General features: G+C 41.5%; 1 protein-coding gene across 1 annotated transcript in view; it reads left to right on the forward strand.

The window, feature by feature from the left end:
* The first annotated feature begins 1,275 nt into the window (after positions 1–1,275).
* The window catches only part of Wwc3 (WWC family member 3), a 65,385-nt gene continuing 48,373 nt past the window's right edge, over positions 1,276–18,287 (forward strand). Inside the window, exons 1-4 of the mRNA XM_013032201.1 lie at positions 1,276–1,377; positions 3,641–3,844; positions 13,582–13,658; positions 14,968–15,047. Of these exons, the coding sequence (XP_012887655.1) occupies positions 1,362–1,377; positions 3,641–3,844; positions 13,582–13,658; positions 14,968–15,047 (377 nt within the window). The 5' untranslated portion in view covers positions 1,276–1,361. The remainder of the gene's footprint in view (positions 1,378–3,640; positions 3,845–13,581; positions 13,659–14,967; positions 15,048–18,287) is intronic.

The raw sequence follows: 18,287 nt of genomic DNA on the forward strand, positions 1-18,287 counted from the left end.
AACTGTACTGGGAGAGATAGCCGTGCTGTTCAACCAGTTTGGAGAAATCATATGTTCAAAATTCAAACTGGTCTCATGGGACCTGGCTGTGGTTGTGACGTCTCACTTTCCTGGGGCCAGAGACTTGAACAGAAGTGGGAGGATTGAGCTTGTGAAATTTGGGTTATCGGATTCCCATGCATACCAGTCAGTGTGCATTTATAGAGACAACCAAAGAGATAGCTGCCCAGACTCAGACAATTATAGGTGTGTCCTGTTTTATACAACAGCTGCTGCCCTAAAACCTCTTGTCAATCAACATGATCATGGAGAAGGGGGAGGGGAAAGCTGTGCTTAAATCGGTGGTAAACCCTTTATTTCTTGTGGAGTCCAGGTTTCCTTAATCAGATTTCTTTCAATGAGAGATGTTTGTAGGCATTCTACTCTTCTGTTTTTATTTAGAAAACAAAATAAACCTTTGAAAATTTTGATTCCTACTATATAAGAATGCAGGAAATAATGAGAAGGTATCTTCTCATTACTTGTTGTTTGCTTGTCTTTTTGCATTTTCATAGTGGCTGTTATTTTATGAACTTATGAACACTGACATTTGAAAATATGATAAGTATATTGTGTATACATCCAAGATGGTGTTTCCATGTACTGTGTGGAAGCTGAAAGTTGTGAGGGAGGACGTTTCTCGGGGAGGAGAACAGACATGGTGCTCTCCTATTCCGGAAAAGTCACATTCCATTGTTATAGCCTCATTAAAGTAGTGTGTGAAAGAAGATGCTTGCTTTACCTGTTTTATTGGTAATTGTCAATATCTGTTTTCACTGGTATTTCAAGTGCACTTTGAGATAGTAATGCTTTTAATGGTACAATAACATCGTTATTATTTAAGCAAACCTGGTGAATTAACTTTCCAGGCAATACATAGGACAGAAGCATTCAGTTACAAATGGAGAGGATAAGGAGAGGGAGAATGCAGTTAAGAATTCCATGTAAATCCTACAAACTTTGAGGGACGGGGTGGTGGCCAGGAATGGGTGAGATTGTTGAAAGGGGTGACATCGATCAAGATGTGTTGTGTTCATAAACTGCTTTGCTAAACGGCAACTCCTTTATATAGTACTAAAAGATAATAAAACAAAACAAAAAAGAAACTCAAAAAGTAATGTTAGATAAGATAATGTATAATATTGTATGAAAATCTAATTTTAGAGTCAGAGAAGTTATACAAAAGTGACCTGACTTTCAAATTTGTTTTCACGATTTTATTTTGCAGAATAACAAAGCCATTGACCTTTGCTGATTGTGTTGGGGATGAACTTCCTTTAGGATGGGAAACTGTGTATGATAAACAAATCGGAATTTATTATATGGACCACATAAATAGTAAGTAGAGTACCACATTTGTATCATTATATGTGAATGAATTTTCAAGCTTGAATTCAGAATCACTAAAGCCCTATTTTATAAAGCAAAACAATCATGGCTGGCCATGCAACATGAAACAGAACTTTATACATGTATATGTTTCCTTAGCTGAATTCTCAGTACATGAAACAGACCTCACTTCTGTCTTGCTGAGGGCCGCATATGTTTAATAAGGAATACATTTTTCATGTAGTCTGGAAACAGAAAGACCTCTCATGAAAAAGGTTATTTATGAAAAGCTCATGAGTTCTTAGAACAGTAAGTGCCCAAATGATTTTTTAGCTTTGTATCTTCCATTTAATCTTAATACACTAAACTTTTTTGATGTGCGTGCGTGCGTGCGTGCGTGCGTGCGTGCGTGTGTGTGTGTGTGTGTACGTGTGTGTGTGTAGATAACAGTGAGATTGTAGTATTATCTGGAACAGTGGTTCCCAGCATGGGGTTTATCATGACCCCCAGGGACACTTGGCAACATGTGGAGGGAGGCATTTGCCATAGCCAAGCCTGTGAGGGCTATAGCTGGCATCTAGGTGGAAGCCAACATCCTGCAATGCACAGGCAAGCCCCAGCACAGACAGGAAATAGATCCCAAATGTTAAGAGTATGAGACAGAGGCTCTACCTCATTCAAGATGGATCAACCATCCCTCCCATCAGCCATCTTCCTTCCTTCCTTCCTTCCTTCCTTCCTTCCTTCCTTCCTTCCTTCCTTTCTTTCGTTCTTTCTTTCTTTCTTTCTTTCTTTCTTTCTTCCTTTCTCTCTCTCTGTCTCTGTCTCTCTCTCTCTCTTTCTTTCTTTCTTCTTTTTTTTTTTTGCTAGTCCTGGGGCTTGAACTCAAGGCTTGTGCTCTGTTCCTGAGCCTCTCTGTGCTCAAGGCCTGCACTCTACCACTTGAGCTGCCAGTGCTACTTCACCTTTTTCTGAGTAGTTTATTGGAGATAAGAATCTTATGGACTTTCCTGCCCGGGCTGGCATCGAACCATGATCCTCAGATCTCAGCCTCCTGAGTGGGTAGGATGACAGGCGTGAGCCACTGATGGCCAGCTGCATCAGCCATCTTTAATTAGAGTTCAGCTAGGGTTCCAGTTCTCACTCTCTCATTTTCATTCTAGCTTCCCTTAGTGTTTCTGTCATTGCCGTTCTGTGAGGGACATGAAGCATGGCTTCTCTGCTCCGCTTTCTAGCCCTTTCGTTTATTAAATCTGGCGACTGGACAGGCATGCTGTTCCTACCTGAGTGATTTTGAAGCTCTTTTCCCACTCAGGTCCTGAAACTTCTCATGCTTCCTTATTGTGATTGGTCCAGCCTGGGGTCTCAGGGCTGATTCCCAGGTTTTTGTTGGCCTGCATCCTTTTAGAGTTGGATCTGTCTGTCTTACGTCTTAGGGTGGTGGGGGTTCCTGTACTGGACCTGGATAATTGCAAATTTTATGAAAGACAGCCCATTGGTGATTAAAGATGGGGGGATAAGTACTGTCTTGTCCCAGTGCCCTTCCAAGAAGGTAGCCCTTCCAAGAAGGGGCAGGACACTTCCTCGAGTCCACTAACTACCCACTGGGAAGGGTAAGATACCTGTCAGAAGAGAGGCTCACAGGCCTCAGCTGAAGGTGACCCTTTTAGTAGCCCAAAACCTCAGGGAAATGTGGCTTTCCAGGCTGTCGTCCCAGTAATGACTCAAAGGGATAGCTCTTGATACATGAGACGTGCCCCTCTCTGCTCTGTGGGACTTGGGTATTGTGGCTGCATCACCACGTTTCAGCCTTCTGCAGCCAAGTGGCACAGATACTTCCCAAATGCCATAGACATCTTCCGTACACAGCCTTTCTAGGTGGCTTGCAACCTGCTGCTGTGGCCTGGGACCTGTTGTGGCCTGGCTCTGGTGAACCTCGCTTGCCCATTCCCCTGTCCCCCCTTGTTTGCCACTGACATTCCTTGCCCACTTGCTCACTGAATCACAGCGAGTGTTTATAGAGGGTCACGGTGCTGCCCACTCAGTGCAGGCCCTAGAAATCTGCTCTTCTAATGGATTATTTCACTATCTGTAGACTTCTCTCCTGAACTGTGGCTATGTACGTCGAGGGTATACCATACTTTAGAAAGACTTGCGATGCATCTCACAATGTGCATGCTGGTAATTAATTACTTTTCATATTGAGCAGCAACATGACTGAATAGCTGACTTTACCCTCAGCTCACTTGTGTTCCTGCTCTTTTCATTTCAGAGCTGACCCAGATTGAGGATCCAAGAGAGCAGTGGAGACGAGAACAGGAACGGATGCTGAAGGAGTATTTAATTGTAGCCCAGGAGGCCCTCAATGCCAAGAAAGAAATCTACCAGATCAAGCAGCAGCGGTTCGAGCTGGCACAGGAGGAGTATCAGCAGCTGCACAAACTCTGCGAGGATGACGGCCGCTCATATGCTAGCTGTGAGTTGAGCTGTCTTCTGTGGTGAATATATTCCACTTACAAAGCTATCCTATTTGCTGGTTTCTCTTCAAATACCCAGCTTTATTTGGGCGAGATAGCTTTATAAAGATTTCAGTCACATCCTGTTAGGTAATCAATAATTATCAAGTGTCTACTTGGTGCCCAGACACTGGGGTGTGGTAATCACTTACAACGAAAGGTCAAGTGGGGATGATAAAAAGTAAACAAGCACACAAAATCTCAGGCTACGATGTGAAACAACCTTCCGTCTCATTTTGGAGCAGACTTCACCTGGAGATCATTATAGTTAATACTGCTTGTCTCAAATGATCTCTTGGGACAATGATGCAGTAGTTCCCTTTATCCTGAGTGGGGAGATCCAGGAATCTGGAGGTCTGTCAAGTGCCTATCTCTGTAGAGCTCTTTCTTGGGCTTTAGGTTATTGGACGGTTCAGTGAAGGAGCAGGAGCCATGTCTATCCCAGAGCCTTGGGAGCATTTTTCTTTGACCCTCAAAGAACAGGCTATGTTTTGTTATCCTCAGAAGGAACCCTTTCTTAGTTTTAGAGACTGCCAGAGATGGGCTGCCATTTCATTAGTATTTGGCAGGTATCCTGTTATGGAAGGAGTCACTTTCAGTCTCAGAAGCCAAACCTTTTGTTCTCAACAGTCATTTACTTCTTGAGCCAGTCTCTTCCCAACAGAGTTGTCACACTGCACAATTGATCACAGGAGCACATGGCTAGCACTTTTTTTTGGTGGCAGTGAACTGGACAAGGATATATGTATATGATGTTGGTCTTACTAGGTTTTATTTGATCAGTACCTCAGTAGGAGTTGAGGCATAGGAGAGGGGGACCTGTGTTGGACCTTGTTGCCTGGTGTTTGACTCTGGTGACAGAGCTTTGAACACTAACAAGATACTCATACTTTATTCTGTGTTGCAAGTCAGAATGGAATTAAGGCCAAAACAAATCACAGCTACTATTGAAGTTGAGAAAAACATAAGAGTTGTAGACAATGATGAAGGTAATAGGAATTTAAGATATTTCTATTTCTGTGTACCTTGAAGGGAATGTAGGTGACACAGGTGTAATGATGTGTTGCTTCCAGTCATCTTATGGCTTGGTCTTCACATATTGATTCATACCAGTTTCTGTGTATGTATGTATGTATGTATTTATTTTTGTTGGTCATGGGGCTTGAATTCTGGGCCTGGGCACCGTCCCTGAGCTCTTCAGCTCAAGGCCAGCACTCTACCTCTTGAGCCACAGAGCCACTTCCAGTTTTCTGGTGGTTTATTGGAGATAAGCTTCTCACAAACTTTCTTGCCTGGGCTGGCTTTGAACCGCGATCCTCAGATCTCAGCCTCCTGCATAGCTAGGATTACATGTGTGAGCCACTGGTGACCAGCCCAGTTTACTTTTTTAAACTTTCCATCAGAAGGCAAAGGTTAGCTCCTTGTTGAATTTTAGAGGCTAGTTTCTTCTCTCCACAGTTAAAAAAAAATAGTCCTTTTCTCTGATTTTCTCTGATTTTAACAGGGTGATACTGGCCCCATAGAATGAATTGAAAAGTGTTCTCTTCTTGACTCTTTTCTGGAAATTTATGTAGTGTAGACATTAATGTTTCATTCTCTAGAAAACCCATTAGGGCTGGAAGTTCTTTGGAGGAATATTCTCAACTATAGGTTTTAATATCTTTAATAGATACAGGTCTATTCACCTGTATTATTCCTCCCTCCCTCCCTCCCTCCCTCCCTCCTTTCTTTCTTTCTTTCTTTCTTTCTTTCTTTCTTTCTTTCTTTCTTTCTTTCTTTCTTTCCTTCCTTCCTTCCTTCCTTCTTTCCTTCTTTCTTGCTAGGCCTGGGTGCTGTCCCCAAGCTTCTTTTGCTTAAGGCTCACACTCTATCACTTGAGCCACAGTGCCACTTCTGGTTTTCTGATGGTTAATTGGAGATAAGAGGCTCACACAGTTTCCTATCTTGGCTGGCTTTGAACCATGATCTTTAGATCTCTGCCTCCTGAGTAACTAGGATTACAGGCGGTTTCTGTATTTCTTCTTGAATCAATTCCCCCCCCCCAGAGAATTCGTCTATTTCAGCTAATATAAAAAATAGCAAGCTTTTCTGTTACAGTTCAGTAGGGAATGTTTTAGACTTTGTGGGCCATTCCATCAATCCTATTATTGTGCAAAAGCAGTCAGAGACAGCAGGTAAACGAGTGTCTGGCTATGTTCTAATAAAACTATAAAAACAGGTAACAAGCCATATTTGGCCCACAGGGAGTTTACCAAATGGTAATCTGAGCTGCCAAGTTGACAGACCGCTGTGAGATCTGAGCGGATGGCCTTTCTTTGTGTCATCTTTTAATCAGTGTAGCTGAACATAATTTCTTTTTATTATGAACTGGACTTTGGTTTTCTTTTTTCCGTATTTGTTATATTTTCCTATTATTTTTGAAAATTATTTCCTCTTTCCTACTTAGTTTGCTTTTAATTTCTTCCTCCTTTTCTAGCATCTTGAAGTGGAAACTTTATAGATTACTGATTTTAGACCTTTCTCATTTTCTCATGTAGCTTTTAAAGGTATAAATTCTCCTCTCAAGTACTTTTAACTGCATCCCACAGATTTTGGAATGCATACTTTTCATTCAGTTAAAAGTATTTTCTCATTTCTTTTATAATTTATTTTTTGAACCATAGGTTCTTTAGAAGTGAGGATTTAAAAATATACCATGTTGTTATCGATTTCTGGTTTAATTCTATTGTTGATAAAACTATACTAGGTAAGATTTCAGCCTTTTGAGATCTATTAAGATGACTTACTGGCTTCTCTTGGTGATTTCATCGGATCTGAAGCTAATGGACTTGGTGTGTCAAAGTCACACCTAGCTGACACTTCGGCTTATCACTGGTTCTGAGATGATATAGTTAGCAATTGTAAACTTTTCAGAAAGTATTTAAAAGAAGCCAGTTTGAACCATATAAAATGGTCATTTTTGTGGTGAAAAAAGGGCTGAACATTGCCAGTTTCTTATAATTTGTTCTAATAGTGTATTTCTTTACAGTAGCCTTTAGGTACTTTATCTGTTACAAGATCAAGTTGTGTTAGGTCGCAAATCAATTTTTAATTTTTTTTACCTCAAACAACTCTATTCCATTATTTGTCTACTAAAAATGAATTTTAAGGGACTATAGAGAGAAAATACAACAAGATACTTAATAACCACATTTCTCCAGTATTACATACTAAAGAAAGTAGTAAATACTAAAATTTAATACTAGTATTTAATACTCAAGCATAAAATACTTAAGATTTATCTCTTATATCAGCAATTCCCAACATCATGGAACCTTTCCCCACAAGGAATATACATTATAAGTGTCATTAATATAGTTTCATAGGTTCATGGTCCCCCAGGAGTTTTATTCATAGGTTTCACTTTTTCATGTATATACTAGAAATGCTACCTTCTTATAGTCTAACTTTTATAAAATGATCAATGTTACCAGTTAAAAACTAGTACTAAGGAACAAAATCATGCAACTTTAACACATTTTTTTAGATGTTTCCTACTTTTAAGACTAAAGAATGAGGGGCTGGGAAGGTGGCTCAGTGGTAGAGCGCTTGCCTTGCATGCCTGAGGCCCTGGGTTCGATTCCTCAGCACCACATAAGAAAAAAGAAAAAAAGCCGGAAGTGGCGCTGTGGCTCAAGTGGTAGAGCGCTAGCCTTGAGCTGAAGAGCTGAGGGACAGCGCCCAGGCCCAGAGTTCAGGCCCCACAACCGGACACCCCCCCCCCCCCCCCCACCGCCAAATAAAAAAAAAGACTAAAGAATGAGCTGGGTACTGGTGGCTCATGAATGCAACCTGAATGAAATGGAAAAAGTACATATCAGAAAAATTCAGCAGTAAGTTTCCTGCCAGTAATTGTAAAGAAAAATAGAGTCAAAAGAAGGCATGTGTTATGTACTATCTGGTACCAATATAGTCAGAACATCAACTGAAGTGAGTGTAGAGACTCAGGACTATATTCCCTTAAAGATGCAGATATGCATCTTACATGTAGTACCTTAGAGTACTCATATTGGGTAAGGAGCAAAGAGAGGAACCCAATGTAGTACTGAGCCTCTGAATTATGGTCATTTAATACTTAGAATCCTATGAATTTGAGATATTCAACAAGATCAAGTTTTGTATTTCCATGGACTTTTCACCCCCTTGACATTTGGGGAAGTAGGAATTATACTCAAATAACTTCCAATACCCCATGGAATTTCATTAATGTCCAACAAGAAGAAATATTCAAGATACTCTCTTGGAAGTGGCATCCATTTCTTTCATACAGGTAGCTGATGATTCTGTGGTATTAAGATTCCATTGCTGGACCTGCTCAAAGTCTTCCTTCTTCCCTGTGAGCAGGTCATCTGGAAAGCCAGACTCAGGCCTGCTTGTTTTCATGAAAGGACTGGAGATGCCAGTGGAGCTTCCTGGGGCCTATCAGCTCACCAGGGAAAAAGTCAGCTATGAATGGAATCTAGGAGCTAATCCAAGTGGTTTATCAAGTTGCTGCTGTCTCTAGGGTTTCCACCAGGCCCTTTTAGTCTGCTGTTTAACCTGAGCTACTGATTACAATGAGGAAAACCCTGCTAGTCATGACTCAAATAAATTCTTTCTGGCCACAGGGTAAAGTTCAGTACAGTGATTCTGTTGGCTTGAATCACTGTGATCTAACAGATGGCTTGCTTGTATGGCCAAGCCAGGGCTGGGCCTATGTTCGGAGCTGCTTATGGCCATTTCCATAGCACACCTGGCTCAGGTCAGCCACACGGGATCTCTCAGTACCAGCTTGTCATCTCACGTGGGGGTGGGAGGCGGGGGTGGGGGGTCTCCTTGTCTTGGTACTGGGAACTGAATATCCTGGATTTAGTTCCCATTAGTTCCTTTACTGGTAATAAACAGAAGCAAAAGGAAACATTATTCAATAAGCTAGTGTTTCATATGCATTATTGTGGTTGCCACATTGTGAAGCATGTGCTATTATGGTCATTGTTCTCTCGAGAAACTGAATATCACTAAGACTAAATCACTTTCTTCAAGGTTATTTACCTGGGAAGTGATGAAACTTGGATTTAAATCCAGATCTGTTGTGGCTTTCAGTTTTGTGTAGTATTTCCTAGACAAAGAACAGGCAGTTCCAAAGAGCTGATTGTACTTTTGGATCATTTGTATTGCCCCTGCCCCCCTCCACGGCCTTACCATTTTCAGGTTATCTGAAAATAAAGATTGGCTATAAATCAACAAGTTGTCTGGCAGTTATACAACAATAAAGGGGGCAAGTGGAAGGTAGAACACTTTCTACTTCTTGACTTTCTCATGGTCTATATAGAATCACAAAATTATTCAATCATATTTTGGACAGATGTTTATTTAGCACCTGCTGTTGGGGGACACAGAAACATCCATAATGGCTGATTGATTGTAGGGGAAAATGAGGTAATAATGATGAGCATAAGATTGAACTACAATGGCCATTTCTAAGGTTGGAGCAGAAGGGTGTGGGGAGGACTGAAGAAGGGGAAGTGTATCTTGCCCACACCCTTCACAGATTTCCCCTGAGCTATGGAAATCACCAGAATAAGACTCTATTCATTGGAGAGGAAAGATTTTTGTGTCAATGTTGGGCCATCTGGTATCTAAGAATATCTAAGCCTTGACCTTTTTTGTTCCTGACAAAAACAAATTCAGATGCTGTGTTGAATTAGCACACACATGTCTCCAGGAATCAAGATCTGAGCTCTCTTTTATTTCTGTGAGCCCTGGATCTCACTGCCTGGCACCCAGTCCTATTTTGTGCTTTGTAAGGCACTGGGATATAACTACTCTACAATCGATTCATTCAGTGATATACCCACTACTTTTTTTTGTTGTTGGTCGTGGGGCCTGGGTGCTGTCTCTGAGCTCTTCAGCTCAAGGCTAGCACTCTTCCACTTGAGCCATCGCACCACTTCCGGCCTGTTCTGCTTATGTGGTGCTGAGGAACGGAACCCAGGGCCTTATGCATGCAAGGCAAGCACTCTACCACTGAGCCACCTTCCCAGCCCCCAGTACTTTTTATCCAGCTTCATTTTGTAGAGTTCTCTCCTATATTTTTCATTCCAACATGTTCATGTATTTGTCTTCCTTTTATCACTGGATCCATTATCTTCAAAACTTTTTTTTTAAGTGGAGTTAGTCTTTGATTTTTGAGAAACTTTGCCTCTGCATGTATTCACTTAGCTATGTGACCATTTGCAGGATCTTTTGGAAGAAATTCTATAAACTTACTTTAAGCCCACAAGCTGAAGTTGTCAATGCAAGTGCTTGCAAATAACGTTTTTGTGGAACACAGCCATGACCACTCACTTGCTTATGGTCTATAGTGGCTGCTGTTTACAACAGCAGAATTGATTCTTTGAGACAGACTCTATGCCCCCCCCCCGAGCCAAATATATTTATTCTCTGCCCCTTTAAAGAAAAACTTTCCTATCCATGGTCTACACCAGTATTCTCAGTCCTGGCTGTAAATTTGAATCTCCCAGAGGGCCTTCACAAACTACACTACTGCTTGGTCCCTAGGCTGAACAATTTGGGTTTAAAGTGGCTTTGGTTGGGGCCAAACATTTTTGTTTGTGTCTTTAACGCCCCCCCCCCCGCCCCTGGCTCCTGAGTGAAGGTCCACTGGTGTAAAGTGATGTGCAGATGCCCCTTTGAGCAGCACGATATGACTGCTACCGCGGCTCTGTGAGTGAGACACCAAGAGTGCTTTTGGGTGCCTGGGAAAGAGTCCACCTTATCTCGGTGCGAAAGTGCTGACTCACCCTGGATTCTGGGGTCAGGTGGTGGAAGAAGCTTGACCTTATCAGCCATGAGTCCTGCCAACATTCTTTCTGAGACTCCAAACCCATCCCACTCACACTATCTTACATGGCTCTGCTAAAGGTTTCTCATCTGTGTCTGGGTGAGGGTAAGGGCTGCAGGCAATCTGCTCAGCCCTTTGTTTTCCTTCACACAAGCATGTTGGAGCAGGCAGGAGAAAATGGATCAGGCAGCAGTTTTCACATGTATTAGCTGCCACGCCACGCCTCAGTCTTGAAGGCGATAGCAGAGAGAATCCCTCAGGAGCCAGGTCCCACACACCAGTCCTTCCCCGAATGATGCTTTAGTATAGGTCAAGTGATTGCAAACTTAGGCTTTTAATCTATAAAGTGGAAAACATAATCATTCTCTCCCTTTCACAAAGATTTTTATGAGGATAGATGAAATCCACGTGAAAGGCACACTATAATAGCAAGGCATAGTCATTTTCATTGTTGTGGTCCAACTAAGCTATACCCTTTTTATTATATCATCCAAAGCAATATTATATGTCTGAGCAGACTCTGTGAGCTCTTTAATCACTTTGTACACTCAACTCTCAAGAGAGAAGAAAGCTTCTGAGGTGGAAGTCTGGTCTTTATCATAAACTTTGAGATGGAGACATGCTTAACCAGGGAAGACAGTTCTTTTTTTTTTTTTAACATAAATGTGAAAGGCTTGCTGCTTAGAAGGAGTCTGGAGTCAGAGCTGTTCCTTGAACCCCATAAGTGGGTCTGTTAAACTTACTGTTTGATGTAAGCAACTTAAATTGCCTTTTGTCTTATCTCAGACCTGGAAGTTCCCAACTTTACAGAGCATGTGAATAGTCTTGGTGTAGTAAAATCCGTCATCTGAGATGCTCTCAGCTGTAAGTAATGGAAGACTAACTGACAGGGGCCTAAAGAATAAGGACATTCATTGTCATATAACAGAGTCCTTTGGAGTTTGAGTAGGGTTTTCCATTGGTGGATTTGGTGGCTCCTTGGTGTTTTGGGTCCATTAGAAAAGATTAAAGCTTTAAGATTTGGAAATAGGCATTCTCATCTAAGAAAGAATTATGGGTCTCTGTCTCTGTCTCGTTCTGTCTGTCTTTCTCTGTATATTTTGTTGAGATTTGTTGGAGTGTTCTACTAGCAAGCTTCACCTCTAGCCCAAGAATACTGTTTAAAGAATATTGTGCTCTGTGTTTTTGAGAGATCACAATTCAAGTTTTAAGAAAATTTGACATAAAGCTGGCAAAAATTGAGTTCTTCCAGATACTTATTTCTAGTAGATTCAAATGTTTGAAGTTCTGACTGAATGGGGCTTAAGTAGTAGATTTTCCATAGAGCTGTTTTTAAAATGAGAGATCTGAACTGCTTAAATTAACTTTGGATGCGGTACTAATTGGGGTTTTAAATAACTTTGCTGTGTAAGCGCCTTGATAGTTTTGAGCTGTCCTTTCCAATATAAAGTCAAGAAGGGATTTTAAATTAAATTCTAGTTGTAGACACCTAAGCTAGCAGTTGACAGTCACCCTTGGGTACCCAAATCTAGGGAGTATAAGAAAGAGCACTGGCCCTGCAGATAGATCTTTTGAGTAGTTATGTTAAGGACACTTGTCAGGAGGAAGATGATTCCAGTGTCTGGGTGGCTCCCAGAGAAAGACAAGAAAAGAGTACAAATCAAGTCGTTGTAGTGTGCTTCAGATATCTAAAGAAAATAGAAAGAAACATGAAGAAAAAGCAGTACAGAGAGGTGAAAACTGTGGTAGGCATGAGAAATAGCCCAGGGCTCTTCTGGCTGTTGGAACATTGGAAAAGGCAGAATGCGGGGCATGTGTGAACAGCTCTGTGGCACTGTTCACTCTGGTATTGGCTACGCACACTAATGATGCTGGACCTGTAAAAAGCGCTCAAATCATGTGCACTGCACCGTACGGAGCTATGTGGTATATTTCAGCTACCCATTCATCAGGGACAAGCTGTGAGAAAGGAGTGTTCAGTTTCGGGGGAGCAAACAACTTGGGAGCAAAGCTTTTCTCAATCCTGCCAGATTGACATAGTATTGACACTGAGATGATTTTTAGTGTTTCCCTTCCTCATGTCAAAATATATTTATCTGGAGAATATAGATGTAAAGAAAATGAAGATAATATCATTTGTGGTATAGCCACAAAGATAACCAGTAAACCTTTTGGTTCCTTCAGTCACTTCTATCTGTATATTAGAAAAAAAGCAAAAGATGGGTTCACACCACAGGTACCATGCGCATAGTAAGAACAGTTTTCTACATCATAATTTTTTCCTCTTGCACATATGCTTGTGTGTGTGTGTGTGTGTGTGTGTGTGTGTGTGTGTGTCAGTGTGTCACTATCGAGGATGAACTCAGGGTATTATACTCTTATTCACTGTTCTTGTTGCTGCTCTACCACTTGAGCCACACCTCCAGCTGGGCTTTTTGCAGGTTAGTTGCAGATAGAGTCTTACAGACTCTTTTGCATTGGCTGGTTTTGAACTATGATCCTTCAGGTCCCAGTCTCCTGAGTAGCTAGGATTACAGGAGTAAATCACCATTGGTTGACTGAACATATGCTTTTTAATCTGAGTAGATTCATAGCAGAAATAAACAGTTTTGATTTACCTAAAGCTATGTATTTCTTATGTGGAATCATGTAGAAAATCTTAGTGCAAAAAGCAAACATCAAGAAAATTTGAAGTAATGAAATGTTAATTCTTTAAGAGTCAGAGCCTATTTGTAAATCTGAGACTTAGAATTAATTCTTTAATATGATAAGTCAAGAGTTCTTGTGTGTATGCATTTTAAAGGATTCATTATGAAATACTTTCTTTCTGTTTAGCTTTTTCTGGATATTCAACAAATACGAAGTATGACCCACACCAAATTAAAGCAGAAATAGCAAGTCGCCGGGATAGGGTAAGTAAAACCAGTGTTTTCACAAATAGGAAGTCCCATACATATTCTATGTAACATTACTTTATCATGGTTCATTTTGTGGTTCTCAACATGTCTAACGCTCAGATGTTAGTAAGATTTCAATGTCATGGATTATCATTGCATTTTGTTTTACTTTCTACTTTTTTCCAGTAGGAGGGAAAAAAAAGTTCCATTTTGAAAGCACAGCTCATGTGACAGCTGTAGTCAGTATCCCTGTGCATGTTTCATGGGGCTGAACTCACTGCCCAACTGGAAGTAACATCAGGGCCCTATCTCACGAGGCTGCTCATTTCCCTGAGCTAGCAGGATGCCCACCTTCACTGCCATTCATTCTCCCTGGTGACTAGTCACTGAGGGCTGGCTCCTGCAACACTGCTTGACTAGAGAGGTTCTGATATTCCTCCTTTTCTGATGCCTGGATTCCTCAGGTATCACCTTGTCTCATCCCTGTCTACCTGGGAGTCTGGCAAGGGGCACATTTGTGCTGCATTTGTGGTAAATCTCAGGAGACACCTTGGCAGTGAGGCCTCCTGATGTGTCATTCCCTGAACCAGGCTTATTTTTTAGTGCAGTGGTTCTTAAAATTTAGCACAGCTAAGAAAACAATCTGGGAAACATCGTAAAAGTATAAGCTAACAGTACCCCACACCTCATGCAGGCCTGAGGCACGTTCTGAAATCTGTTTAAAACATTACACTGGGCCAGGCACTGGTGGCTTTCGCCTGTAATCCTAGCTACTCAGGAGGCTAAGAACTGAGATCAGGTTCAAAGCCAGCCCAAGCATGAAAATCTGCAAGACCCTTATCTCCAATTAACCACCAAAAAGCTGGAAGTGAAGCTGTGGCTCAAGTGGTAGAGCCTTGAGCAAAAAGCTCAGGGACAGTGTCCAGGCCCTGAGTTCAAGCCTCAGTACTGGCATACACATATATAAATTACACTAGGCAGTTTGAGTTCCATGTGGTCATAGAGAGCGGCTTTTACAGACTGTTAACAAAGTGAGATGGATGAGCAGATGGACGTATCACCCGATTGTGAGATGTAAATTGTCATCTTGAAAAAGAACAACATTGCCAGCCCCCCATTTGGGTAGGTACTTATCAGGACTGGGAGTGCTTGAGTCTGACTAAGCAAGGTGCTTTAGTGGCAGTTTTATTTCACATGGATGAATGGAGGTTCGGGAGATGATCCAGGGAGTTGCAAGCTAAGTAGAAACGTAGATGCCAGGGCAAATAACTGTTGGAATAATTTTTCACAGCTTATTTTTAGAAAAAATGTAATTTGTCTCTAGCTTTCCAGATTAAAGCGAGAGCTGACGCAGATGAAACAGGAACTGCAGTACAAAGAGAAAGGCGTGGAGACACTACAAGAGTGAGTCGCCTGCCTTGCCATTCGCAGCGCTTGCCTGCCACTTGCCTTTCTTCTGACACACTTGCTTCCTAAGCCTAATGGCCTTCACTTTCATGCCTTTATATATACTTTTTTATTTCCAGCTGGAAACACCAGAGTCTCTCTTTTTCTCTTTTTTTTTTTTTTTGGGTCCAGTCGTGGGGCCTGAACTCTGGGCCTGGGCGCTGTCCCTCAGCTCTTCAGCTCAAGGCTAGCGCTCTACCACTTGAGCCACAGCGCCACTTCCGGCTTTTTTTCTTTTTTGCTTATGTGGTGCTGAGGAATCGAACCCAGGGCCTCAGGCATGCAAGGCAAGCGCTCTACCTCTGAGCCATCTTCCCAGCCCCTCTCTCTTTTTCTTGACGATACTTGTTAGTTTTATTCTTTAAAAATTTCTCGTTCTAGAAATCTTTAACTTCCACTTCCTGCATGAAGAACAGGAAGTGTTTCTCATTTCCATTTCTCCCTACTTTGACCTTGTTATACTAAAATGAATCCTTACTAACACTTTGAAAAGAAATTTTCATTCTCATTAAAATTAATTAAAATTAAATTAAATTTTAGTTCCTGAGCCTTAGTAGTCACTTCTAATGTACTCAGTGGTACACGTGGCTAGTGTGCATTTTCTTTGCCATGAACACTAGTGACATTTTTGGCCACATGACTGTGTAGGGGCCATCCTGTGCACTAAAAAGTTGGGTAGTATCCCTGGCCTCCACCCACTAACTGTTGATAGAACTCACTGTGACAACTGAAAATGTCTCCAGATAGTCCCAAGTGTACCCAGTTGAGAAACACTCAGTTAGCAGCTACTGGTTGAGCAGCTCAGAGAAGAGATTTCCATCACTATAGGATGTGCTTGCTGGTGGACAGTCAGTCTCATCTACAAGTCATCCTCCTGTTTGTGTCTTTATACTTAGAATCCCTGTCAAGAGTTTGGGATGACTTTCTTATAATTAGTGAACCATCTGAAGCCAGCAAATTAAATAAACAAAATTGTTTTGTTCCAAATGTGATAGTATTGGTCTGAAAAAAAACCATTTGTGTTAAGAATGGTGCTGTGAGCTTTTTGGGTGAGTCCTTCTCTCTCTTGATTTGGAGCCTGGCTTCACTGGCTAAAGCTGGGAATGTATTTCACACTTCCTGCACCTAATTTCTAATAGTAAAATGGTGAGTGTCTTTGTCCATTTTGGTTGCTATAACAAATAACCTCTGACTACGTGGCTTAAACCACAGACATTTATGTATTTCATAGTCCAAGACTCCATTCCTAGTGAGAACATCTTTCCTGACTTATAGATGGTCACCTTATTGCTGTCTCATTATGTGGGTGAGAGAGGAGAGAGAGACAGAGAGAGAGAGAAAGAGAGAGAGAGAGAGAGAAAGAGAAAGAGAGAAAGAGGAGAGTTTGGGGTGGGGGAGAATGAGCACAAAAGCACACACATTCTGGGCCCTCTATTTTCTTTGGGGAATACTAATGTTTTCTAAACCTAATTACCTCTCAAAAACCTCACATCCAAAGTCCATCATACAAGAGGATAGGTCTTCAACCTAAGAGGCTGGAGGGGACACAACATATAGTTCCTAACACTAATGATTGTTCTCAGTTGTCCAGAGGGCAGCACTAGTGCCTGCTACTTAACCTTCAAAAAAAATCAGGAACCAAGCCAGGTGCTGCTGGCTTGCACCTGTAATCCTAGCTACTGGGGGGGGGAGGGGGGGCTGGGATCTGAGAATCATGGTTCAAAGCCAGCCCAGGAAGGGAAATTTGTGAGACACTTATCTCCAATTAGCTACCAAAATACCAAAAAAGCCAGAAATGGAACTGTGGCTCAAGTGGTAGAGCACTAGCCTTGAGCAAAAGAGCACAGGGACAGCGCCCAGGCCCTGAGTTCAAGCCCCAGGACTGGCACCAAAAAAAGAAAAAAAGGGTGGGGGCAGGAATTTACATGTTTTTGTTTTTTTTTGTGATTGACAAAGGTTAGCAACATAACATGCTTTGTATCCTGGTGTAGAGACTCACTGTGTGTCAAACATGACTGTAGTGTCGCTCTTTATGGAAAGATAATAGGTGAATGTGTCTGACAAGTTTAATTTTCTCAGCCTTGTATAGATGGAAGAACTGGGCATGTCAAGCCCTATTGTTAAACACTAAGTTAAGATTGACTTTCTTAGCCCGAACTCCTTTCTGTGTCGTTATATATTAAGATCATCTAGGCATCAGGGGAGGCACAGGAGAAAGGTGAACTGGGTCTGCCTAGAGGGACTTTGGGTTTTTTCTGGCTCTGATTCTCTGGGCCTCTAAAAGATGGTGGTTTTCAGAAACTACCATGCCCTCTGTAGGTGGGTTTTGAAAAATATTTTTTTTTCCAAGGCATTGCCAACTCTGCCTTTTCTATTTCTTACTAGTGTGTTTGCATATATTGTCCTGTCCTACTTGGTTTTTTTTGTATATATTTTTATTGTAAAAATATTATACAGAGGGATTAAAGTTACATGAGTAAAGAGTACATTTCCTGTTGAGCATTATTTCCTCCTTTGTTTTTCTCCTACCATCTCTTTCCTCCCCACCTCCCCAACTCCCCCCCCCCCCCAAGTTGTAAAGTTCGTTTTCAACATAGTGTCTTGTACAGATCTCATTGCTACAATATGGGTCAATCTGTATCCTTACTTCAGCATTTTGTTACTTCCCTTCCCCTCCCCAAATTAGAAAAATGTCTATACAAGATGCAGGGCACCGACATCAAATACAGTGAAAATGGGTCATATAGTGGGGGAAGCACATACAAAAGAAACAAAAATAATCACATGGTACATAATAAATGAATTAAAAGCAACAGCAAGAAAGAAAAAACCACTTGTGTCCCTGTCATTTTGCTTAGCATCATCTTTTTTATTTTATTGTGAGAATACCGTACAGAGGAGTTACAATTATGTGGCCAAGATAATGAGTACATTTCTTATCAAACATTGTTGCCTCCTCTTTGTTTCCCCTTCCCATCCCTTCCCATACTCTACTTGGTTTATACAGCTGTTTTTCTCATTTTTTAGTGTTTTTTTGGTTGGTCATGGAACTTAAACTCTGGGCTTGGGTGCTGTCCTTGAGCTCTTCAGCTCAAGGCTAGCATTCTACCACTTGAGCCACAGCGCCACTTCCAGTTTTCTGGTGGTTAATTGGAGATCAGAGTCTCACAGCTGGCTTTGAACCATGATCCTCAGATC

This window comes from Dipodomys ordii, unplaced genomic scaffold (genome assembly GCF_000151885.1).
Source record: "Dipodomys ordii isolate 6190 unplaced genomic scaffold, Dord_2.0 Scaffold150, whole genome shotgun sequence".
NCBI lineage: Eukaryota > Metazoa > Chordata > Mammalia > Rodentia > Heteromyidae > Dipodomys > Dipodomys ordii.